This window comes from Brassica napus, chromosome C3, assembly GCF_020379485.1.
Source record: "Brassica napus cultivar Da-Ae chromosome C3, Da-Ae, whole genome shotgun sequence".
NCBI lineage: Eukaryota > Viridiplantae > Streptophyta > Magnoliopsida > Brassicales > Brassicaceae > Brassica > Brassica napus.
Window position 1 is genome coordinate 8,537,058 of NC_063446.1, and position 27,224 is coordinate 8,564,281.

The 27,224-nt window shown below is 35.5% G+C and overlaps 3 protein-coding genes across 3 annotated transcripts; 1 reads left to right on the forward strand and 2 right to left on the reverse strand.

Moving 5' to 3' along the window:
- Window positions 1-5,266: 5,266 nt before the first annotated feature.
- On the reverse strand, window positions 5,267-6,849 carry LOC106394419 (sec-independent protein translocase protein TATB, chloroplastic-like). The gene is made up of 6 exons (XM_048752363.1): window positions 6,538-6,849; window positions 6,315-6,439; window positions 6,119-6,178; window positions 5,892-6,048; window positions 5,566-5,709; window positions 5,267-5,470 (listed from the first exon to the last, which is right to left on the reverse strand). Exons 1-6 carry the CDS (start codon window positions 6,824-6,826, stop codon window positions 5,424-5,426), a joined length of 822 nt encoding a protein of 273 aa, XP_048608320.1. The 5' UTR covers window positions 6,827-6,849; the 3' UTR covers window positions 5,267-5,423.
- Window positions 6,850-8,556: 1,707 nt separating this feature from the next.
- LOC106395964 (cytokinin hydroxylase) lies at window positions 8,557-11,636 on the reverse strand. The gene is made up of 4 exons (XM_013836268.3): window positions 10,974-11,636; window positions 10,524-10,753; window positions 9,676-10,269; window positions 8,557-9,123 (listed from the first exon to the last, which is right to left on the reverse strand). The coding sequence occupies exons 1-4, from the start codon at window positions 11,278-11,280 to the stop codon at window positions 8,698-8,700; spliced, it is 1,557 nt and encodes a 518-aa protein (XP_013691722.1). The 5' UTR covers window positions 11,281-11,636; the 3' UTR covers window positions 8,557-8,697.
- A 710-nt stretch (window positions 11,637-12,346) lies between these two features.
- On the forward strand, window positions 12,347-15,448 carry LOC106391085. Its single transcript, XM_013831652.3, has 5 exons — window positions 12,347-12,494; window positions 12,659-14,416; window positions 14,494-14,611; window positions 14,690-15,038; window positions 15,238-15,448. The coding sequence occupies exon 2, from the start codon at window positions 12,665-12,667 to the stop codon at window positions 13,826-13,828; it is 1,164 nt and encodes a 387-aa protein (XP_013687106.1). The 5' UTR covers window positions 12,347-12,494; window positions 12,659-12,664; the 3' UTR covers window positions 13,829-14,416; window positions 14,494-14,611; window positions 14,690-15,038; window positions 15,238-15,448.
- The last annotated feature ends 11,776 nt before the right edge of the window (window positions 15,449-27,224 follow it).

The following is a 27,224-nucleotide window of genomic DNA, read 5'->3' on the forward strand; positions in this document are numbered from 1 at the left end:
ATAAATAACTAATATATATATCACATTTTTAATAGCCTATCACGAATTTAATGCAAAAGAACTTGTGGATCATCCATCTAATCTACTTATTGATGTACTTTCCTAACTTATGCAGGTTATATCAAATTTAATACCTTGTGTGTTTATAGAAGGTAGTTTATACATACCGATTTTATAATATAAAATTTAGTTATATTTTATTGTAAATTTTAATTTGTATTGTCATTTAAACTTATACTTTGTTATGTCAATACATTACCTATTCCTATATTATAAATAATAGTTATCTAATATATATATATATATATATATATATATATATATGTATATGTATTAATATATACATATATACTATATGTTTTTCACCTATACATTATTATATATATAAACCTTGTTTAATATTAATTTACTCTGATTAAATTGATTTGAATATAGCCATAAAATAAAATTTGAATTTGAATTTAATTTTATTTTAAGAACTAATTAACTCTTTGATATTCATATATTTTGTTTCAATATTTTTTTTTAAAAACAGCAACGACAACCAAAATTGGATAATTATTATATGTTTTAATAAATGTGAAATAGAAAATGAATTTTCCTGAATATTCATAAAAATGTTGAAAATTTATATATACTAGTATTAAAAATTTTATTTAAATTTTATTCTGATAATATTTGAACTTATTTTCTTGAATGAAACTAAACTTTTGCTTCAAATTTATTTTATATTTGATTCCAAAAGATATGAAATATTATTATTATATTTTTTCCTTCATTAACAGCAATCGTTATTAGATAAGCCATTTTGAAAATGTATATTTAAAAAGTTAAATTGAAGATAGCTTCAAAATTCTCTTTGTTAATTTTAAATGAACTAGAAATATTTATCACATAGAAAACTTTTTAAAAAATATTAACCAAAATCGTATTAGAAGTCTGATCAGAATAAGATAGCAAATCATATATATATAATGGTGATATATAAAATGTCTAAAGCAGAATTATTTTAAATATCAATATAAAATCCATTTTTGTCACATATAAATATTTTGCAAACATCGAATTGTCAAACATAAATTGTATACAAATATATTGATAAAGTGATATAAAAATATGAAGTGTTTATAATTAATTTTATTTTTATTTTTTGGTAACATTTAAAATCAAAATATACATGCGTTCAGCGTGGGACAAACTCTAGTACAATATTATTTAAGAAAAACTTATTGGTATATAATAAGAGGACAAATCATTTAATCAAAATTAAATGAACTTACAACATGTGGTACGTAAGCATAACTTGGGTAGTATCTTTTAGTTATTTTAGCTAAAAGACTATTTTTTGACATACCCTAACCCATGAATATTATTTCTTATTCTTATAGAAAAATTAAAAACATTTTATTGTATTTTAAATCATTTTCCATTGAAATACTTTATTTTTCCTTTGTTTTCTCTTAAATAAATTTCTCTTTATAATTTATTTTATTTTTTACTTTAATATAATATTAGTTTTCTGAAATAAAAATATAATTTTTTAGTTTTACTCTTAATAATTATTTTATTAAGTATAAATTTTCTTTCTTTCAATACATAGATTAACTAGCAACTAAACTGAACATTTTTATAATGAAATTGTTTTGCGAGATATGAAAATTATATTTACTGACGTTTATATTTACAGAAAATCTCGAAACGAAACAACTCTCAGCAGGTTCCTTCGCTCCATTGTTCCCAAAATCCAAGTTTATAAAGAAAAAACACAAAACTAAAACTTGTTTTCTGACAGGAACGCATTGGTGTATATATGCGGAGAAAGGGCCTTTGAACTCCATGATAGTTGTGATAATTAATATTATATCAAATTACTGCATGCAGTGGCCGAAAGCTTAGAGTGTTTGGATATGACACCAAGCTTCATGTGCCTTTTCTCGAGAGCAAGTTGCGGGATTATCTCTCTTCGTGCGGAAAGATCACGGATGTTCGTTTTGGCGTTATGTTTGTGTGTTTATTTTCGCTCCATTTTGTTGTCTTTTTCAGGTATGTATACTATTATTTGAAAAGTGAATTTGTTTACTTGTCACATTCTCCATGGTTTTAGTCAATTTAATTACTTGTGATCTTTTCCATGATTTTAGGATAAGTCATTAGTTTAATTAATATTATTATTTATTATTTATTTGATATATATATATATATATATATATATTTATCATGATATCTAAGATAACTAGTAAGTAGTAACCATTAAACTATTCTATTGATATATATATATACTATTATTTAAAAAAAATAGTTTTTAATATATAATTATCATGATATTTATCACATTCATTTAATAAATTGATAATAACCATATCTACCGATAATATCTTCATTACTTTTATCTTATATTTAGTTTATAATTTTAGTGCCTAAAATCATAGTCAGTTTCTCTGATTTTTATCTGAAATATTGATCAAATATATATTATTACAAATTATCTATATGAGTATACTAATTTATCTGAATAAATTGGGTTTTTTGGTTTATTCGATTTGAATGCTTAATATACAGAACCATATCCATATACTTTTGGTTTTTAAAAATAACAGTCATTTGGTTTATTTGGTACTACCAAATCCAGATTATTTTCTTTATTTTGGTTTGGTTCGGTTTTAAATGGTTCGATTTTACTGGATTGAACATCCTAGAATATCGTTATTTTGTTAATGTTTTATATTTGTGATTTTTATAATCCTTTCACTGCCACATGATTTCTTTTCAGTCCAAATACAATGTGTGTTTAATTTCAAATACAAATTTCCTAATTTAATTATTACTACTAGAAAAGATTTTGATTCAAAATCTACATCACATAAATAAAAATAAAACTATGAAACAAAAGAACATAATTTAATATATTGATTACTGATATGAATATTAAAGTTTTATAATTTATAATAATTTGAAATTTTTATCTAATTTAATTATTATATTTTGTTAAAAAAACATTAGAATTAAAAAAATGTTAAGTATATAGATAAATTAATTCGCACAGGGTGCGGGACATCAACTAGTTATGTGTTATATCCGTACTATTCCCTATATATTAAAAGAGAAACATGACAACATTTGAAGTTGCCATGTGTCATCACAGCAATGAGTTTTAAAATATTTAATGGGGGTTATTGGTTGTTGTATTTTAATAGATTTGAAAATCTGAACTAAATCTAGTGTTATTGGTTCTATGATTTTCAAATATGTATTAAAACCATGTGTTATTGGTTTAATGATTCATAAATTTTATCAAATCAAGTGTTATTCAATCGTAAGTATTTATTAATAAATTTGATTTTATAATGGATTTGAATGAATTTTTTTTGGATTTTTTTGTTAAAAATACAAATACTCAAATCCGAGGGAAAACCTCCGGATTTGTAAATACTAATCCAAAAAAATGTAAAAATCTGTATATTTTACTTGGATTTATAAATACTACATGAATTTCCAAATCAATCAAAATATATAAACCAATAAACCAATCAAAATATATAAACCAATAACACCTCCTAATAAATACTACATTGATTTTTAAATCAATCAAAATATAGAAAAATAGGTGGGTCCATCTAAATATATAATAACTTTTTTATTAAAATAACCATAAATTCATTATTAATGTTTTCCATTATTTTCTCATACGAAATTTCCTAATGTGGCTAAAGTATATATGAAAATTAATGATTTTGAATAATAAAGATTTGATAAAAATTAGTGTATTCTCTATCATTTTTCTTAATTTAAAATTAATAAAATAAATTAAACAACTACATTAACCATATAATAAAAATTAGATTTTTTTTGTATATGTTTTTTTTTTACATCAATTTAAAACATACTCTATGAAGACTCTGCAAACCAAACTGGTAACTTTGCATTCATATGAACAACGAAAGACGTTTGTTTTCTGGCACTCTATTTTTTTTTTGTATATGTTATATTTAGTAAAACTATTAAAAGTCTCACATTCAAATTTTTGTGATCCATGGTTTAAATTTTTTTGTTATGATAAAATACAAACGATTACAAAATCGTATAAGTAAGAAGTTTCATTTAATAAATATTAAGTGTAAAATATATTAATATTTTAATTTCGAAATTTGATTTCAACAACTTTTTTGGTAAAAGCTTTGAACAAATATTGACAAATTAATATTCAAATTTTAAACATAGCCTTGAATTTAAAAAAAAAATATAATTACTAAAACTATTAATCACATAATGAACTTTTTTTTTATTAGTGATTTAAAGTTTTTGTTATAAACATATACAAATGACCAAGAAACTATATTGAGTAAAAGCATCATTTAATATATATCAATATTAAAAATACAGAATATATATGTTAATGTTATTTAAAGTTAATTATATACCATATAAAATATAAATATTAATTATTTTGATAAATGCAATTTATTTATCTTTTCACACAAATTTAGTTATATATTAATAGTTGCTGACTTTTTAATTATTCAATATATATTAATTATTTTATAAATATCTAAAAGAGCATATAATAAAGATAAATAGTATATATAATGTTCGTTCCGTGCAAAGTGCGGATTTTAACCATGTATGGTGTTATTGTTGTTTCTTTTAAAGATGTGCTTGCCTCTATATTCGTGGAGATGGCGTAGTAGAGAAGGCGCTGGAACTCCCTGTGAGCGAGGAGCGGGGATTCAAAGTCGCTCATGAACCCAAGAGAGACCCTAGCCGTCATCCCCATGTTCGTTATTCCAGGCTCTTCTTTGTTATTAATAAAAATACATATAATTGTTATCAACAGATAAAAAAACTATGATTTGACATTGCTAATATCAGCCAGTATATTAAAACTTTTTCATTTTGCCTTGACACATTGTTTTTTTTTCATCCGTTAGACTTCTTCGTTTATTTTGAACCAAGTTCTTGTTTCAACATCTTCATATCTTTCGGTCATGATGCTACCAGAAGAGAAAATACAGGCTAGAGGGAGAGACTCTCGAATCCATCATTACACTATTATGACAAGTATATATAACTTTGTTCTTGATTCTCTTTAACAGAGTAAAACTTGTCATCAATTTTCTCTTTGTATAGATGCTAAGTTGATGAATTCTTTGAACCAGTTTAGAGGTTATCATTGATTATGACTATAAACATTTTATTTTCTCTATTTATGGCAGTGGAATCAAAGCAAATGAAACATTGATATAATATTAACGTTCTAAAATCCTATAAATTGGAATCAAAGCAAATGAAACATTGATATAATATTAACGTTCTAAAATCATTTCATCAAGTAGGAAACGAATAGAACACAAATACACTACCGAGTTAAATTTACCAAGTGGGCCTTTTATGGTTTTAACACTACGAGTCAATATTTTTGGTGCCTTTCAATCTTGCCTTGGAGGAGATGCAGCCATGGTCTCTCTCAATGTAACTACAACAACACAGTGGTCATCAGCAGTTTTGAAGAATGGGTTTAAGTAGTTAGAAGAAAGTATGAGAGAGAGAAAGTTCTGATGACATGCTAACCTTCAGGTTGGCTTTGTACAGCACGTTCTTGAGTCTGAGTTTGACCCTCTGTTTGGCTTTTACCAAGAGACGAAGCTTTGAGCTGCTCTTCAGTGATCTTGAGGTAATCCTCGGTTGTGTAAGCTTTTTGTGATTGAGCATCATCTGCTCATTTCAAAAAAAAAAATCACCTTCACTAAAACTCCATTCATGAATATGAATATGAAAGAACAATAACAGTGATTACAGATTAGCCAATGCAAGAAACAGACGAATCAAACCACCTATTGTCATATGTCTAGCCTCCTAGTTTGATAGCATATTTATAATAAACTTAAACCACTCACTGGGCTCACTTGCAGTCAAAGGATCTTCAATGTTTCTAACAGATGGTGGAGGAGAGCGAGCAGTGTTCATTCTGTTCTGGTTGTACACATCTGGCGTTGAGATTTCATCGAGTCCAATTTCACGCTCAAGGGTGCTTTTGAAATCTCTTGAAACATCCTATACCAACAACCAACGTAAGCAACATTTTATTTTCCTTAAAGAGTCTTCTTGAGATTAACAAATCAACCTGTAGCTCTCTAATGGTGGGCTGAAATGTACGCAGTGTTTTCCCAAGAGTTCTAGCTACCTACACGGATCATTAGGTAATTTAGATAAAGACTTCCACAGAGATTCAAACTCAACTTAGCCAAAAATTCAAACACTCCAATTCTTCAAACGATAAACTATTCACAAGTAGTAGCATAGAAGCTATATATACTAACCTCTGCAAGGCCTTTAGGACCAAAGACTAACAAAGCGACAACACCAATAACCAAAGCCTCAGGTGCTCCAACGCCAAACAAAGACGCACGAATCACTAAACCCTTACTACATCTTCTCTTCTTCTCTGCACAACAAAACTCACCCAATTACACACAAAAAAAATGAACAGATTCTTACAACAAAAAGGAACCAACTTTGTGAGGAGATAGAGAAATTCGACACCTGGGTTTGAAGATTTCGGGGAGATGGAGATGCCCATATGCTTTAAGCCAATGTAGGGAGAGAAACGAGAAGAAGAACCCAGGAGAGAAGCCCATGAGGAGAGCTTAAAGCTCGAAGCTTTACAGGAAGGTTGCAGAGGAGGGAAAGAGAGAAGGTGAGATTGTGTAATCGTTGGTGAAGATGAACAAGAAGAAGCTATAATCTGAAAGGCCATGGCCATTGGGCAGCAGCTTCCCAAGTGTATTACAAGTTTTCGTGTGTAGCTTTGAAGCAAACTCACGCACTTCATCACCAATCCATTTAGCGCTGGGGCATTCGACTCAAACGCAAACCGAAGTAAACCGAGAGTTTTCGGTTTTCCATCCGATTAATCTGAAGAAGCGATCCGTAAAATTTAAAATCAATTCGTTTCTCGGTTTGATTTGGTTCGGCAAGCAGAATGGGCCGTGAAGAGACGGAAGGATAGTAAATTACGTTACTTGGGCTTTGGCGGATATCCGTTTGCTTTGCCACTATCTGATTAGAGAACCTACATGAATTATGAAATTCTGACCAACGACGAGAACTATATTGTATACTTCTTTGGCTATGATTAAATTGCTTACCATAATTAACACTCCTTGAATTCTATAATGAGCTTGGCTATTTTTTACTGTTTTCTTGCAACAGTTCTTGTAGGATCAGGAGTATTATATCCATCATCCATACTTAACTATGAAGATCAGTCATAAGAACTTTCAGCTTAAGAAAGTTGTTGATCCATCGAGTGACATGAGCAACATCAGGCTCATCCCATTCTCATTTGCATTCGTACTTTAGCTTTAAATTAGTTCTTAATTTATTTATTTTATATTTTACTGTTTTGTAGTTATTTTTTACTTATGTTTTCTTATTTTTTACTTTTTAATTGAATAAGTTGGTAAAATGACATCACGCTCATAATTTAGCTTAGAGACTTATATTTTAAGTTGTAAAAAACGAACAAAAAAATATATATATAACAACAGATTAGTTAATTCGCTTTCTGTGTAACATTAACTTAGGTAATATCTGATTGTCACCGCTACAGGTAAATGGTTAAGAAGAGTTTCAATAAGAGTGTTATAGTTTACCATTTTCCATTCCAAGATTGGAAGGGGGGGAACTATTCAAATTTCTAGATCTGAGATTGGGACGTGAGGGCTATAAACAAATACATATACTCAAAATGAGCATTTTCGAGGTCTCGGCCTCCAATGGCATTAGGGCCCTCCTTAGACAATGCAGTGAATCTTGTAACAGATTCGGGGTTCATCTCAGACCGAATCAGTTCAACATCGTTGGAAAGCATTTCAAATTAGGAATTCCCTTTTATCTTTTGTGTTTAATCTCAGTTGTTTTCTTTTTTGTTTAATCTCATTCTCATTTACATTCGTAAAAGTAGTTTTTTCTATCAAATACTCTAAATTAGTTTTAATTTTTTTTTTGTATTTTACTGTTTTGTAGTTATCTTTTACTTAATTTTTACTTATCTTTTACTTTTAATTGAATAATTTGGTAAAAACATTAAGATGGTTTCATTCTTTCCCAGGAATTCCAGCTTTTACCAAAAAAAAAAAAGAAACACCACGCTTATAATTAGCTTAAAAACTGAGATTTTAGGTTGTAAAAAGAAGAAAGAACAACAAAATATATGACAAAATAGTAAATCCTCAACGAAAATAACCAGTTACCTCACGGATTCCCATCTTGAAGACTCTCTAGCATACTCTCATTGACGAAATTTGATGATAAAAAATTGTTGCTTGTGTTTTATTTATTAGAGTTGTTGAAATCACTTCTAGTGCGTTCATACGGATCTGAATATTTTGTGGAATCAAAACCAATTTGAATTAAAGAGAATGCCTTAGGTCTTGCGAGTAAAAGCTTTTAATAAATCACTTGTCCATTGATTCATCGGTTCAACCATAAACCGAGTTGATTGTCATCTCCACATTCTTCCATTCAATCCATCAAGCTATTAATTTTGAGTCCGTGTGATAAAAAAGATCATTACTTCTCTGATTCAATGGTACTCGAAGTATTAATATCAAAACACATGTGTACAGTTTTAAAAAGTCGAGAACTTTGGTTCTAAACTTAAAAAGCACAAAAAAATTTAATTTGTGTGTTATTGCAATTTTAAAGTGGTCGTACAATTAAGGGCAAACCGTAACCAGGTCTAAGAGAGAGCATATACTTCGGCGAATGGCGATAACCGGGAGAAACCAAGATCTCAAACCGTGACAAAACCAACGACAAGACAATCTTGTATTCCATGGTGGTCAGGTTCCGACCAATACACATTCTCCCTCCGAATCCAAATGGCATAAAACCCATCTTATTCTTACAACCACCGTGCAAACTGCCATTAAATCTCTCCGGCCTAAACTCGTTGACGTCGTCTCCCCACAACTCGGGGTCGTGGTGCATCGCCACCACATCAATCCAAATGTTCGTACCGTTTGGAATCACTCTGCCGTTCACCTCAATGTCTTTCCTGGCTTGCCGTTGTGCGTTTGGCGCCGGCGGATATAGCCGGAGAACTTCGTTCATCACCCAACTCATCTGCATAAATAATAGGAAGTTTTATTCGTTAGTATATAATATTCAACATGTAAGTGAATTAATCAACTAAAATGTGATTGTTAAATAAAATAAGATTACGTGTCAGAACGTTTTAGTCATGGATGACAAGTAGAATATTCATTAATATGGATCGATGTCATGTGGTTTGGGATTTAGTACGAAGCTGAGGTGGCATGTCTATAAAAATTGTCAGTTCATCCGTTGACTAGTTTTTGATCTAGAGGCGACGCGCCTCTTTGCAATAGTATTTGATTTCTATGTGACCCTTGACCTTGACCATGACCATCACGACCACGACCACGTTAATCAGATATTGAATTGTATATAATTAAACTTAAGTTTTAGTTTTCGTGTGATCCTTAAAACTTTAATTAAACTTATTTATGTACTGAGGCACATAATATGCTATCGTGCATTAAATAGTGTGAACATGCCAAATTGAACATATGTGAACGCGTTCAAATATAGATGCGATCTAGTGTATAGCATGCATATAAATTACCCACGTGGAGTACTTTTTTGGTAACGTACCTTCTTTAGTCCGGCAAGTTTGTTATACTCAATCTCGGAATCTCCGATGACTTGTCTTATCTCCTCTCTAAGCGTGTCTTGCCACTCAGGATGTATCGCAAGAAGCATGAACGTCCACGTTAGCGCTAAAGCCGTTGTCTCGTGGCCAGCGAAGAAGAACGTTTTGCACTCGTCTACAAGCTCTGTAGCCGTAAACTTCCCTTTATCGGCCTTAAGCAACATTCCGAGAAGATCATGTTGGTCGTCTCCATCGACCAAAGATCTCTTTCGTTCGTTTATGATCGACAAAAGGAGACCATCGATCTCTTTGCCTAACTCTCTAGCTTTGAGAGTTTGCTTGTAGGCCAAAATGTTGCTAAACGGTACCCCTACGTAGCGATTTGAGTTGAAGAGAGCGAATTGCACGGCTCTTAGGTTTTTGAGGACTTGAGCTCCGTTTTCTCCCTTGACTCCGAAGCTTGTCTTAGCAATGATCTCACCGGCTGTTCCTATGATCTCGTTCTCCATGTCAAATTCTGGATTGCCTGAGTTTATCTGTATGGCCCATCGGTCCAACATATTGGAGATTGATTCCACCATCATACTTGTCATGGCCTATTAAGACGGTCATTAAAAAGTAGTGAGAAAAGGAGAAACATTTTAGTACTAATCTTTGATTTGAACAAGTCTTTTCAACTCCATAAGACCATGAAATTTCTGTCATGGAAAATGGTGGCTCATGCTTTTAGAACATGGCTATAAAGTCTAACTTGTTGAACTAGATTAGTCACCCTAATAATTTTCTCTCTTTTAGACTCTTAATTACCAATGTAAACGATTTGAAAAAAGGGTTTAATTTCTAATTATACCTTAAGATTAATAGGGGCAAACGCAGGAGTAATGATGTGGCGATGTCGTGTCCAATCATCGCCTTCCACCATAACCAAACCGGTACCAAACATTGGCTCTCTGTCTTTCTTGAAAACATTTGGCTTTCCCCAACTCTTCCCCAATACACCTTTCGACATAATACTCAAGAATTCAGGATCGGCTACGTACACGAACGGCTCTATGCCTAGCCAGTACACAAATACTTTCCCTGCATTACATAACGAAAACCAATAATCTATGTTAAAATTTACATATTGTAATCTAAAAACGTTAGTAATTAACTAAACCGGTTATTGAAATGACGTTGTTTCACATACCGGCCTAAATCGTCACAAATAATATCTAAGACTCATATTAAATATTAAAAAAACTATGGTACAAATGTTAGGAACTAATTAAATATGAGAAATGAGAGTTATATTATATACCGTACTGTTGTTGCCAAAGAGCAAAATGTGGAAGTGCGGTGGAATGTATGTCATGGTTGATTATGGTGGACGATTTGCTCTTCTCCACCATTACCATGGCCGTCTTTAGCTTCTTCATGTCATTAAGATTTCCTAATGGAAAACTAGGAGGTGGACCGGAAAATCCGTTTTCTCTAAGTTTCTTTTGAGCTCGAACCGGCAATATCCAACAACGCAGGAGGAGCTTCAAGAACATAAGGCTGAGAACTAGGACCAAAACATTGATGAACATGTACCCAAATCGAGACATGACAAGCAGTTGATCCATCTCGTATATCTCTTCAAATATGTAGGAATAGATATATGCGTAAGTGTTTCTTTGGTGGAATACTGGATGTTGTATTCAGAATGTATGCAGATGAAACATGGGAATCAACCAAATGAGGTATTTATAGATGTTTTCTAGGTTCGGGTGTAGAAGAATGTCAGACTTGGACCAACGAAAGTCTCATCTCTCTTTTAATTTATTATATTTGTTGAATTTTATTTTATGTTGCTTCATAACGTTTCTTGACCATTTTCTGGTCAAACATTATCGGCATTTAGCATGCCTCTCTTATTCCTTTTTGGCTATAGTCTTGTGGAGTTTCTCCGGCTGCTTTTTTGAATGAATAACTGAAAGTGATATAAATGTATGGATGTTGTATTTTATAATCCTTAAAAGGTAAAAAGCTAAAACACAACTTACCTGTATTTTTTTTGTCACCAAAATAATATTTGTTTTTCCCTTAATCTAGTTGATAAATTACGCAGTTGACCAACGGAAAAAGGATGAATTAATTATTAATTATCTATACTATTAAAACAGCAACATGACCTATTGATAAAGGGTATGTCCAACAATTTATTTTCTTTTATTTAAGGAGCTTCTAATTAAGTAATTTGCTTAGTGGACACATTATGTAACGCCAATTTGCATAACCGTTTCTTTTTAGTTAATCTTAACCGTTTGATATTAATGCCAATGGAAAATATGAAATGCAGTTACGTCGTTTTTACGGTAATTTATTATTTGGACAGTTGGACCACGAAAAATTAAATCATACATGTAACTACATTAAATTGGTGACTTATTAAATTCCGTGTTCAAAAACGCGGCCGAGTTGCCGATTACTCGGCCGAGTACTCGCTAGGCGTCACCTTGCCGTAGAGAAAGCACCCAAGTCGGCTGGTCTAGGCGGTCAACGATTTATTCCCGCGTTTGACCGCGTAATACGAAAAATCGCCGCGTAATACGTTCGATCCGAGTAGGTCTAATTGGGCCAAACGTTTTCTATATCTATTTTCTGTAATAATAACAACACAAAGCCCAAACGTTTTTTTTTTCTATTTCTGTATAATTGTGCCATTTATCAGTGTTCTGATTTTTTTTAAATACTGAGTTGAGTTTGGGATTTTATTTGTCGAAGAAAACCCTAATATCACGAGCTCTCAAATTCAATCTAAGAACAAATCGAGTGTTTAAATCTAAGACCAAATCAGGTATTGGATATCTCTTTTCATTTGATTTCTTTCTCTGTTTCTTTATTTTTACTTGATTTCAATTAATTATTTTTTGGGTTCTTGTTTCGTCACGACTCGAGCTTAAGTGTTCGTACGTTCGTACGTTCATGTTTACTCATTGTTTGTTTCATTGTGTCACTTAGGAATCAATGGATAATTCACCAACAGATACACCTCCACCTCTTAAGCGTAACTCAAATGATGTAGGATGGGAGTATGGAGTCTTGTGTGATGCAAGAAGTCTAGACAAAGTCAAATGTAAATTGTGTGGAAAAGAGTTTTCTGGTGGTGTGTTTAGAATGAAAGAACACATTGCTCATCTGAAAGGAAATGTGTCAGCTTGTCCTGTATCAAGTAAAGAAGATCAAGAGAAGTGTAAGAAGGCGGTTCTTGAAGGAAAAAACAAGAAGAATCTGAAGCGAAAACATGAGGAAGCTTTGCGGGCAGAGGTGAACATAAGTAAAGACAGTGGTACTGAAGAACTGGAAAGAGAGCTTGGAGCACTTAAAACTCCTCACTCCCAAGGTCCTATTGATCAATATGTGAGCAGCATTAACCCTGAAGCTTCTTTGGCGGCACATACACGACAACAGAGTATCCACGATGCCATTTCTAAAGAGAAGTCACATGTTGTTCGCCAATACTGTTCTAGATGGCTTTACCACACGAGTATCCCTTTCAATGCCATTGACAATGATAGTTTCAGACTATTTTGTGAAGCATTAGGACAGTTTGGGCCTGGTTGGGTGCCTCCAAGTCAGTATCAGCTTAGAGAGCCATTGCTAATTGAAGAACAACAGAGGACAAAGGAAAAATTGAAGATCTTAGAAGAAGAATGGGAAAGGGAAGGCTGCTCATTGATGACCGATGCATGGAGTGACATGAAAAGAAGAAGCATAATGAATCTGTGTGTTAACTCAAGAGGTGGTACATGCTTTCTATCATCAAAGGATACATCAAAAGATTCTCACACTGGTGAGTTTATCTTTAACTATATTGATCAATGCATTGAAGATATAGGAGCTGATAAGATTGTGCAAGTTGTTACTGATAATGCGACCAACAAAGTTGCTGCCGCAAAGATGCTTAAGCAGAAGAGACCGAGAATATTTTGGACTGGTTGTGTTGCCCACACAGTTGACTTGATGCTTGAAGGGATTTCGAAGTTGTCTGGTTTTGCTAGAATAATAGATCAAGCGAAGGCTGTCACCATCTTTATATATGCGCATCATAAGACCTTATCTATGATGAGAGCATATGCAAAGAGAGACATTGTGCGGCAGGTGCAACAAGGTTTGCGACTTGCTTCTTGACACTGAATAGTTTGTACGAGAAGAAGGCACAGTTGAAGAATATGTTTGGAAGTGATGAGTGGCATGATTGCAAGCATTCAAAGTGTGTGAAAGGTAAAAATGCGAGTGATATTGTGATGTCTTACTCATTCTGGAATAGTGTGATGGTTATTCTGAAGGTCTTCAGCCCTCTTGTGAAAGTTCTAAGGTTGGCGGATGAGGAAAAGGTTCCATCTCTTGGGTTTATTTTTGGTGAGATCTTAGAAGCTAAGAAATCTATCAAGGAAGCTTCTGATCACTTGGAGAAGAATTACCTCCCTGTTTTTCGCATCATTGATGATAAAATGAAAGGTAGATTGGATACTCCATTGCATATGGCTGCCTACTTCCTCAATCCGTTTTATTTTTACAAAGAACCGAATATCCAACTTGACGTGGAGGTCATGGAAGGATTCCTTAGTTGTGTTGAGACTTTCTATCATGGAGACTTTGTAAAGCAAGATTTATGTGTGAATCAAGAAGTTAGTCTATATAAGAACAAAAGTGGTTCTTTTGGTAGAGCCTTGGCACTAAAGGGATGTGAAACAAAAGATGACAAATTTGATCCAGGTTTGTTTTCTCATTTCACTTGTTTTTATTTGATCATTTGTCTTTTATTTAATGGTTTTCACTTGCTTTCTCTTAAGGAATTGGTGGGCAACGTATGGATGTGGTGCACCTACTCTACAAAGGTTGGCAACAAGGATACTTGCTTTGACATCTAGTTCTTCAGGATGTGAGAGAAATTGGAGTAGCTTTGAAGGGGTTAGTCTATAGTCATCTAGCTTCTGTTTTTTTAATCTCATATTGCTTACACTTACTAATTTTTTTTTTATATTGTAGATCCACACAAAGAGAAGAAATAGACTAGGTGTCAATCGCTTGAACAGTCTAGTGTATGTTCATTTCAATGCAAGGCTACTTAACAAGCAGAAAAAAATCAGAGAGAAAAACACGGATGTGATATTTGATGATGGCAATGAAGATACTGTTGAAGACTGGCTTGTGGAACATGTGGAAGAACCAGATAGTGATGTTAATTTTCTGATTGGAATCCAAGCTCCAAGGGTAAGAGATTTATATGATGATGATTTTGAATCTGAAGAAGAAGAAGATATTGTTGACATGGAGTTTGAACCTGATGTCTTTCAAGACATTTTACTGTTTCCGGAGACACAAGTTGCTTCGTAAGGTCAGTTTATTGTCTTTTTCATTGCATATTGTCTCTGTTTTGGTTTACTCTTTCTCTCGATGTCTGATTTTCTATTTTTGTCAAAGTTTTGGTACAGAGATATGTGAGGAGCGTGATGTTTTGTTCTCAAGTCATGTTTTTGTCTTTGTTTGTTTCTGCTTTCAAAGTCAAGCTGACATTGTTTTATTTTTCTTTGCAGGTGTAACGTACAAGATATTCTAACACATCTTTCTACTACACGGTGATAACATGATCTTTGAAGATTAGAACTAACTTTTTGTACATTCTTAAGATCAAAACAATATCTTTTTGGTGTATCCCGTGTATAGAAATTAGCTTTTGTTTTTTGAACTCGATGTGTATTAGAAAAAATTTCAATATATTTTGGAGTATAAGCTTTATGTTATAAATTTATAATATATAAGCTTTATGTTATAAATTTATGAATTAATATATATTAATTATTAAAAATTACTCTCCGATTAATCTCCGATTAATCACCGCTTTTTTGAAAACTCGCTAGGCCCGACGTCGCCGCCCGACTCGCGCCTAGCGCAATTTCGAACATTGATTAAATCATACATAATTACATTAATCTGGTTAGTACACGTAAGATAGTTCACATTATATTGATGTTTCTTTGCATACAAATAATTTCTGGTTTAATTCGTCATCGGTCCAGACCATGCCTATTCACATGTAACTCCAGTTGTATAATAATGTGTACACATCTCAATAAATGTCGAAAATATGATAGACCATAGACTTACAATATAACTTTATCCAACAAACATTGGTTGAATTTGGTAACAATATGACTTCAGATTTTCAAACCAAAAGTGATACCAAGATGAAGGAACACAAATATATGTGATTGTGGTAATCAAACGAGATCACCGAATTCGAATTACATACGTGTTTGTTATTATATACAAAAGATATATACAAACATGAATCAGTTTATCATATTTTTATTCAAATATAATATTAGATAAGATGTTTTCTTTTCAAATCTGATTTTTTTTTCGTTTGATTTTGGTGGACATATACTCAAATATTAATGGCCTTAGATCTTAAATAATATAGTTCCTAACGTATTTATGATTTAAATGGAATGAATTCTAAACAAAACCCCTTATAAATAGAACAAATTAATTTATGTAACAAAGTATTTAATTTAATTTTATTAAATTTAGATATAACCCTACGTTTTTCTACAAATATATACCCTACCCACTACGTTATGATAATCATACGTTATATAATTGTATATAAATATTTTTTTTAATATATAAGAAAAAATTACATAAAAAATTACATATTTATAGAAACATAAAAAACAAAAAATAATAACAAACCAATATTATACTCGTGGGTCAAGATCTAGAACAAATAAATATGATTACAAAAAAAACGGGTATACGTACATATGATTACAAAGAATTGAGTGTATGCCGAATCAAATTTTAAATTGCTATTATTTTATAAAATAGATTTTGATTAAGATTTATATATAAATATAATTACAAAGAAAAACACAAATATGATTATATAGAAAAACACAAATATGAAAATCAAATTTCTAAAAAAAAGTTAAAACAAAAAATATAGTTAAAATAAAAATATAATCGCCCTTGAATCTAGTTAAGGTTAATATATCCCTAGGTTATAAGTGGTCATATATTTTTTCTAAAGCAAAAATGTTATTTTATTATTTTATCAACATTTACCAGCTTTTTAATAATCCAAAACACATTAAAAAATATCATTTTATAGGTTATCACATTTACCACATACTAATCCAACGAGGTTTTGCTGTATTTCACCACAAACTTCTTCGTTTAACAAAAATGAAACCATAATTATTTAGTTAAATCAAAAAGAAAAGTTTAAGATGTTGTATTAAGATTTATAAAGCCGGTTAATGAAAAGAAGAATACTTGGTTTCTAGGTCCAGTCTAGTTCCCAGCACGATGTAAAAAAAACGCGTTCAAACACAATCTAGTGAGATTGATCATGAGAAATCGTTTATCTTTGGACCCAATATGTGAAATCAATCACTTTCACCAACTAATTGCTAATTGTAACAGTGACAAAAGGTCTTCAAATGCTCTAACAGTTTAGTGTGAAACCCTTAGGCTCCAATCGGTTACCCCAAGATATATCAGACAATCTATCAATTTCTATATTTAATTTTGAAATCACGTCAATATACAATATATTATTTAAACCACGTAACATTGAAATATCTGGATTGGACACGTAGGGTGGGGTCTCTTTATCAGTAGAACACACCTTCGTCTTTTGTCCTTTTTCCATTTTTGGAGTTTTAGTATTTTAAGAGAGTCGCATGTGCGCTATAGTAGAATAAATATTAATTACGCAAGTTATGAACATAATATATTTTAAAAACTATAAATATAAGTTGGAGTAAAGAGAGTAGAGAGCAATAGTCAAACATTTCGCGTATGAACTACGAACAGTTTTTATAATCACACGCGTAAAGCTGATATGACTTGTGCGATGAACACTAGATCTGACAAATATGAAATAAGGTCTTCTTTAAACAGCCTCTTGTTGTTTTCTACCCAACAAACAATATTCTATCTTTTTGGTTCATGTTGCAAATTACATGCCAGTATTATGAATAACACACCATTAACACAATCAGTTTTGAAAAACTGAAATTCATCAATCAATTGTATGGCTTGTCAGTTCTGAACAAAGTATATACATTTACATGAGAAATAAACATATTTTTCTTAACATGTTTACAAAAAAAAAATACAGATTTTTTTTAACCTTTTCATGTCATCAGTATTTTCAAACATAAATTATTTATTTTTGAAGAGTTTCTCCAAAGAAATTAAATTTTCAATTCTCATAATTGTTTTGAAGAACATAAATGATGAATCATATATATGATAATATTAATCTAAATTCCTGAATATATTTGATATCTCGAAGAATTTTTTTTGGGTGTAAATATCTAACCAACTGTTAATTATTTTATAAATAACAAGAATATATGATCTCAAAAATATCCATTTATAGTTTTATTTTATTTTTGAATGTATATTTTTTATTTGCGTATTATTTGGTTAATATATATTTTTGAACTATAAATAAATCATCGAAACTGTATATTTATTTAAATTGCGATTAATATCCTATATGCTAGGTGTTAGAGCACTGTCAGACTAACGCTTCATTTTCTAGTTAACGGCTATAGCGATCAAATTCAATCGGTGACAAGCATGTGGCATAAATTTTCGTTATATATAAGATTCTAACAACAGAAATCTCATGTGAATGGAACCACTGGTAGTTGTTTGTTTGGGGTTCTTGAGGCGTGTTTTAGGTTTATGGGTCCACCAGCCTTCGATCCAATGCATTCACTGTTTCCTCATTTAAGACTGAACCGCGTAGATTGATCCGAGTGAGTTTAAGCACCCGACCACTCCTGTCTTATCCCCAAACTGGAAAATTAATTTAACATTGCATCTCAACACCGAGATTAAATTAGACAACTAGAGTTATGCAATGTTAAATTAATTGTGCACAAATAGAATTTTAACAGTCCTAATTTTGGAACACTTCTATCAATTTCTTTAAGACAAAAGTTCAAGAAAGCCATAAACTTTAAGCGATATATATTTGTTTTTTTGATAAAGGGTTTAACTTTAATTAAGCGATATTTTGCTAAAGAAAACATCGTTATTCAATTCTCTTCGAATCCGGATACAAGTTTAGCTCTATAAGCTACAATATTCAATTATCTTCGAATCCGGATACAAGTTTAGCTCTATAAGCTACAATAAAAGCACATATATAGCCGTTTAGCTCTATAAGCTACAATATTCAATTCTCTTCGAATCCGGATACAAGTTTAGCTCTATAAGCTACAATAAAAGCACATATATAGCCATATTCACTTATATCATATGTTCCCTTCCCGAACCATAACCAAAGTTATGTTGTATCTTGTCTCCTTCCGTTCGCCCACGTGCATCACGTTACCTAAATAAGTTTTCATTCTATACAACGGATATATAATATAGGTAATTTATTTTAATTTGCACAACTCAGCCATGTGGTGAGCACAAAGATAACTATTATTTCCCCTTTTTACATTAGAAATGTACCATATAAATAATTTCTAACTGCATTTTAAAGCTATATATGACACGTTCTCCCTATCTAAAACATGCATAATATATTTTGGTCATATGGATTATGTTCTATAAACTGGGGTTATACATGCATACATGAATCAGTTAGATCATATGTAAAATTGATGTAAGCTTTTGGAGAAAGGAGAGATTTATTTTCATTCACGAAGGAAGGTATTTATACAAGTATGCAAAATTTAATTTCAATATAATACATGCTAGTATATATTAGAGCAAAAATATGTTGGATTTTCGAAAGATGGGACGAAACTAATATTACATGATGTAGTTTCGGGTCCGGAGGATTAGGGATTCAGCTCGAACCTGTAATTCAAAAAAAAATTGTATTTCTTTTTTCAATATTCTTTTCTAAGGAGTTGGTGAAATGTTTTAAATTTCCAACTTGAAAAGTAGGTAAGCGTAGGACTGATAGTACCTTTGAAAGTAAATGATCATATTGTTTCTTGGTAAAAAACCTTCTCGGTCAATGATGAGCTTATGTAAATGGTACAATTTTGCCACATGGTCCAAAAAATGTTTTGAGACATATATTGTGGTCTCTTTGAATCCAAATGGTTATACAACTAGAGAAATAAAATAAATTGAGATCATGCATTTTCTCAAATTTTACAAATTACAATTAAAAAAATCATCATATTCTGCAGAAAAGGGGGTTTTGCTAACAAAACTTTTTTTTTTGGTTCATATACTATTCAAGAGAAATGTTTGGAGAACCAAGAATTTGAAAAAAAAAAATATTTTTATTTGTTAGGGGATAATTCTATATAAACATAAGACAAAATGTTACAAAGTCCAGCCCATACTAATTTCAGAATACGTCCTCTAAAATCTTTTGTTCTACCATGTGTATCGTGATTAGGTGAAGGCTGTTAGCTCAGAGAAACGGCAAAACTGCCAATCGGAAGCACACTTGAAAAACATTCAGAAGACTGTAAATGTGGTAGTGTCTTTAGTCAACTTGTGTCGCTACGGATTTTCCTTAACATGTACCATTAGCATAGGCACATTGCGTGTGCAAAAACTGTCATTATGGAATGCAATGATGAGTGTGTTATAATGACTTAAACAGGTTACAATCCTCGGAATGGCTATCAAGTACGGTGGGAAGTATGTGGACTCATTTCTAAAAGGTATAATCTCTTCCATAATTTCACACAAGAGTTGAATTACCTGACGTTTTGTTGGCTTATTTGAGATTTGAAACAACAAATGTGCAGTTTTTGATTTCCTGGAAGCACATTTTCAAGATCATAATGAATTAGTCTTCCAGCTGGTAAATTTGGTGTTCTTTGCCTTTTTCTTTACTGATCTCTCTGTCCACTGAAATTTCCACCACTGGCATTCGAATCAGGTCAAAGATCTCCAAAAGGCTACAAGAACATTACAGACTCTATGCGTGGTCTGAAACTAAGGTTAGTTTAACAAACCTTAGTTTAACTACGGTTAGAGATAGATGAAATGACTATATGAGTTTTTTTTTAAGGTATGAAACAATCAGCCATCACCAGCAAAATACCAGCAACAAAGAGATCTCCAGAGCGCTTTCTGTTTAACGTGAAGGCTCTTCTCCGTACAACTCACGAGGCTCCAACTTCTGGATGGGTACGACATGACTGCACACTAATCTCTCTTCAAAATCTCAATGGCTTTATCGTTACTGAATGCTGCGAACCATTTATATAGATTCTCCTCTAAAATTTTTACTTCCGAAAACTTGAAATCTAAATAGATCCGAACCAATTATAACCTTTTCAGTGAGCGGGTGAGAGGATTTGCTCCCAGGCACAGTATTCGAGCTAGTTTTCAACTGTTTGGTTTCTAGCACACTGTTTCTTCTCAAGCTGGTTTATTACCTCTTTTAGAACGTTTTTTCAAATTTTACCGCCTGGTAAAAGTCAAACCCGGGTTCATACCCCCGACTTGGTCGGAGGGTCGCCGTTTCCGACTCCTTTTCACCGGGTTTCCACCCCCTTACCCTATGGAAGACTTCTCTATTCCTCTCATTGACATTCCTCGGCTCTCTCTCTCCAGCCCTCTCTCAAACATGGAGCACCTGGAGGTGTCCCGCCCTTGAATCCCTACATTCTCCCTTGCTTACCTCACTGTTGAGGGACTATCGGAATTTTTGGTTACCACTTACCCACTATACATGCTCCTCCTGTCTCCTGTCGACTGCTTCGACTACTACCTCGTGCACTGAGGGGTTTGGGCTTACTGTGATTGAGACAGACCTCCTTCTCTGTCTTTTCCAGTAGCTATCTTTGTGTTTCTCACTACACTCCCTGGTTCGCTCTGCTCTATCTCTCAGCATGTCTCACCGCTACTCTAGAGCCGAAAAAGGAAAAGGCCTTGCGGAACACTCTAAGCCACGCCGCAAACTCCCTGTTCGTATCCCAGCTGAAGGGAATGTGGCACGCCTTGAAGACTTCAATCTCACCCTTATTGGCAGGGTTACAAACCTTGCAGCTCAAAATACAAGAGCGTTGGTGGACTTCTTCCTTCACCACTGGCATGTGGTGGGTACGATAACAGGGCGCGACCTAGGACCTAATCTGGTGCAGTTCAACTTTGAATCAGAACAAGATCTGCAGTCTGTCTTAACAAAAGCCCCCTACCACTTTAAACGCTGGATGCTCCTCTTAGAAAGATGGAAACCAGTTGTTTCAGATTCCTTCCCAGCCATGATTCCGTTCTGGATCAAAGTACATGGTATCCCACTCCACTATTGGTCACTAATAACCTTAGACACTATAGGTAGTGAACTTGGAGTGGTAGAGGCTAAAGATGTGGATCACTGCAGAGTAAGGGTCCTCCTAAATGGACTAAAACCTCTGGAGATGAAGATGGATATCAGTCTCCCATCAGGTGATGAGATTCCAGTAGAGCTCAAATACGAAAAGTTGGAGAAACACTGCTTCCATTGCTTCGCCCTCTCTCATGAGAAGAAAGACTGCCCTCTACTTCCTCCTGCCCTTCGCTCCTCCTCTAGTCATCTCGGAGTAACTCAACTCAACACTCTTGACCGTCTGGAAGCTAATAGAAGGAGGCTGGAAGATCGCAGACCTCCAAGACAGTTATCCATTTCGCGTGACAGGGAATGGAGAAGAGAACCTTCTCACTCCCTTCACAGGAGCTCCGACAAGACCTACGTCTCTGACTATATCAGAAGGGACTATAGGAAAAACTATGACTCTCAGGGTTGCTATGAGCGCGATAGGACCTCTCTTGCAAGAAGAGCTGATGATTATTCACTCAGTCGCTCTGAAAACCAGAGGAACCATACCGCTAGACCCCCACCAGGGCATCCCCCTCCTCCCACTTGGAGGCCTGTCACTATGGCTGGGAACTTAAAGACTCCAACTCAGTCGATTCAGTCTCAAGTTTCCCATACCCCCTCTCCAAGACCCTTGAGGGAAGTTTTGCTCCCTCCAGGTAACGCGACGGCTCGAAACACAGGAGATCATGAACCTCACTCTGGAGAAAGACGCTCCGCTTTTGAACGTATCTCAGTCCCTGGTCATGATACAGATAGGACAGAGGCACAACATGAAAAAGTATCCTCTACGAAATCTCTAGGAAGTCAGCAACATGGAACAGAGGAAAGGCGTTCTGCTCTTGAACGTCTAACCTAACCTATAACCCCAGGGCATGGGGTCATTGACTCTCAGCAAATGCATGACCCCTACCATGAGACCCCAGATGTACTTGCTCCTGGCGCAGGTGACAGACGCCCAGCTCGAGAACGTCTATCGGGTCAACCAACACGAGTTCCTCTTCTCCACAACGGAGTGGCCAATCTGGACTCGGGTCGCCTTCAGGAAGTGAACATTCAGTACCTGGAAGACACTCTCCCACCTGTCTCTGGGGGTCTCTCTCTAGGCTCAAGCTCGAGGGCTCAAACTTTCAACTTTGGTACTGTTAATGAAGCACTGCATGGCAACTCACCTATTCGTTCATTGAGTGAAGATCGCTTACATGTTGCCCTCGGACTAGGACCAGTGTTTTCCGACCCTGACGAGCACTCTGTTCCCGGTAACTCTCAGGCGCCTCTACGTTCTGCAAGAATTGCTCTCATAGCAGCCAAGGCAGCCAAAGCAGCTGGAAAAAAGAAAGTCTCCAGCCTTGCAACGAAAACAACTTCGAGGAAGAGAGGTAATCAAAGCCCTCTCCCTGGTATCTCCCTGAAGAAGAGAAGGGTTACTAAGAGCTCACCAAAGCGGCGGAGTAAGGTTGCGGGTTCCAAAGAAAATGCTGTGGCACAATCAAACTTAACCAACACTCAACCTAGAGCAATATTAATCCCAGCGACATCTAAGAGGGGAACGGATTTTCAGACCGTTCCAAGCTCTCTTCCTTAGCAAGTATGAGTTGGAACTGTCAAGGAATGGGAAGCGACTTGACAGTTCGTCGTCTAAAAGAGATCAAGAATAAGATCTCTCCTGACATATTGTTTCTCATGGAGACGAAGAATCAAGATGAAGCCGTCTTCAAGCATTTTCGGGGCTCAGCTTACACTAATCACTACACTGTTCCACCCATTGGCCTTAGTGGTGGCTTGGCTCTGTCTTGGACTGATAACGTCCATGTGGACGTGTTGTACTCTTCTCAAAACATTATTGATACTCACGTTCAATTTAATGGAAAATCATGTTTTGTGTCGTATGTGTATGGTGCCCCACAAAAGGAAAATAGAACCCTCTTCTGGGAAAAACTCTCCGAGATAGGAGACGCAAGAACCGAGGCGTGGCTCATTACCGGTGATTTTAACGATCTTCTGGATAACTCCGAGAAATTGGGCGGTTCAGCACGATGGGAAGGATCGTTCCTCGCTTTCCGTAGCTTCGTTACCCAGAATGGTATATGGGATCTGCAACACTTCGGTAACGCTTTCTCTTGGCGCGGGACACGCTATAATCACTTCATCCAGTCTAGACTGGATAGAGCCATGGCCAATGTCACTTGGTCTGAACTGTTCCCGGCTGGTCGTTGTGAGTACTTGAGATTTGAAGGGTCAGACCACAGGCCGGTGCTCACCTACTTCGACCAAAACCTGACAAAGAAGCGGGGTTCTTTCAGGTTTGACAGACGCCTTTGCAGTAAACCTGAGATTAGAACCCTGATCGATGACACTTGGAAGAGTTCTGGCGAAGACTCTCTCCTTACCAAGATCAACAGGGTACGAATTAAACTGGTGGAATGGACAAAAGCACAGAATGCTACCTCCAAAGCCCAAGTCTTAAACCTCCAAAATGTGCTGGAGGCGGAACTCTCTCGTACCACCCCTGACCAAGCCTCCATTGATGATCTAAAAGCACAACTTCTCGAGTGTTATGAAGAGGAAGAAAAATTCTGGCGACAAAGGAGCCGTATCCAGTGGCTTAACAGCGGTGATCGCAACTCGAGCTTCTTTCACGCAGTCACGAGGGGTAGACGAGCTCAAAATAGGTTCTCTGTCATTGAGAATGCAGCGGGCCTGGCTTTTTACAAGGAAGGAGAAATTGTTAACACGATTGCGGATTACTATAGAGACCTCTTCGCTTCTTCCTCAACTGGTCAGCTACAAGTAGTTCAAGAGGCGATCTCCTCACGAGTTACACCAGAGATGAACGAAGCCCTCATTGCCCTGCCTGATGATCAGGAAATAAAAGCAGCCGTCTTCTCTATTCACGCCGACAAAGCCCCTGGGCCTGACGGTTTCTCAGCAGGCTTTTATCAAAGCTTCTGGGATATCATTGGTGATGACGTCTCTAAGGAGATCTGGAACTTCTTTGCCTCTGGTTCTCTGCGCAACCGGCAAAACGAAACCCATGTACGTCTCATCCCCAAGGGGCTTGGACCAAAGCGGGTGTCAGATTACCGACCCATTGCGCTGTGTAACACTCAGTACAAGATTGTTGCAAAGATCCTCACAAAGAGATTACAGCCAATGCTGGACCGCTTGATCTCTGTACACCAGTCGGCGTTCGTTCCCAAAAGAGCTATCTCGGATAACGTCCTTATTACCCATGAGATCTTTCATTACCTTCGCACCTCGGGAGCCCGGGTTAGGTGCGCCATGGCCATCAAAACAGATATGAGCAAGGCATATGACATGATTGAATGGGATTTTCTTCGGGAAGTGCTAGAGAGGTTTGGATTCCATGAAATATGGATCGTTTGGATTATGAAGTGTGTCTGCACTGTATCCTATTCCTTCCTTATCAACGGCGCTCCCCAAGGCTTCGTTTTACCAACCAGAGGCCTGCGACAGGGTGATCCCCTCTCTCCTTATCTCTTCATTTTGTGCACGGAGGTCCTCTCGGGTCTCTGTCTCCAAGCGCAGGCGAATGGCTCTTTGCAGGGTGTGAAAGTAGCTCGGAATTGTCCCCCGATCAATCATCTACTGTTCGCGGACGATACTATGTTCTTTTGTAGATCAAATGTCACCAGCTGCACAACCTTCCTCTCTATCTTATCCAGATACGAACAGGCTTCAGGTCAATGTATAAATAAAGCCAAATCCTCAATCACCTTCTCTGCGAAGACAAGACCTGAAGTGAAAGCTAGAGTTCAGGAGGCACTGGATATCTCAAACGATGGGGGAATGGGCAAGTACCTAGGCCTCCCCGAACATTTTGGCCAAAAGAAGAGAGAAATATTTGCCAGCATTGTGGATAGAATTCGGCAACGCTCACACAGCTGGTCTACTCGGTATTTATCGAGTGCCGGGAAGCTAGTTCTTCTCAAAACTGTCTTGGCGGCCATGCCATCATATGCTATGTCCTGTTTTAAACTCCCAAAATCCATATGTAAACAAATCCAATCGGCAATGACAAGGTTTTGGTGGGACTCTTCTCCAGCGGTTAAGAAACTATGTTGGGTTGCTTGGGAAAGACTCACCCTCCCAAAATCAGCGGGAGGATTGGGGTTCCGAGATATCGAGGTCTTCAACGATGCGCTTCTTGCAAAAGTCTTTTGGCGGCTGCTCCAATCACCAGACTCTCTACTGGGGCAAACATTACTGGGAAAATATTGTCACTCCATCAGCTTCTTGGATTGTCCTATCCCGAGCTCAGCTTCTCATGGATGGAGAGGGATTTTGGCTGGTAGAGAAGTACTGAAACTGGGGCTCGGCTGGGTGGTAGGAGACGGGAAAAATATAAACGTGTGGAAGGACCCTTGGCTCTCTACTTCCTCACCGTTGCGTCCTATAGGTCCCCCGTGTGCTGATAACAAAACCTTGCGTGTTATAGATCTCATCTCCCCTGTCTCACTCGACTGGGACGTCACAGCAATAAGAACCCACCTGCCTCAGTATGAGGATACCATTCGGAAGCTGGTCCCGAGCCAAATGGACATGGCAGACTCTCTACAATGGCTCCCAGAGAAGAGTGGCAACTACTCTACAAGATCGGGATATGCTCTTGCAAAGTTACAGGCCTCGCCTGACCTACCTTCCCCTTCTTTTGCTTGGAAACGAAATGTATGGAACCTGCAATGCTCCCCCAAACTTAATCTCTTCCTCTGGAAAGCAGCAAGCGGAGCACTTCCCGTTGGCTCTGCCCTCTCTCGCAGAGGAATGACTTCTGATACAGCTTGCAAAAGATGTGGAGCAGTGGAGAGCGAGATCCATGTTCTGCTTCATTGCCCCTTCGCAGCCAAAGTCTGGGATCTGACACCGTCTCTCTCTAAACCATCTCCCTCCATCAACACTGTTCCCCTGCTGCTTCAAGCATGTTCAAAATTGGTTAATCTCCCTTCTACTGGGCTTTGCTCCCCCCTGTTCCTATGGATACTCTGGAATCTTTGGACATGACGCAACCAGTTAATCTTTGAGGATAAAAAGTACACTGAACAGGAGGTAGTGTCGAAAGCTCTTAGAGATACTCTTGCTTGGTCCAAAGCGCAGCTCCCTCGGCAAAAACCACGATCTTGTCCACAGATTGACCACCATAACCCCATCAATCACCTTACAAGAGGCTCAGGTAACTCTCTCTCGATAGAATGTTTCTCT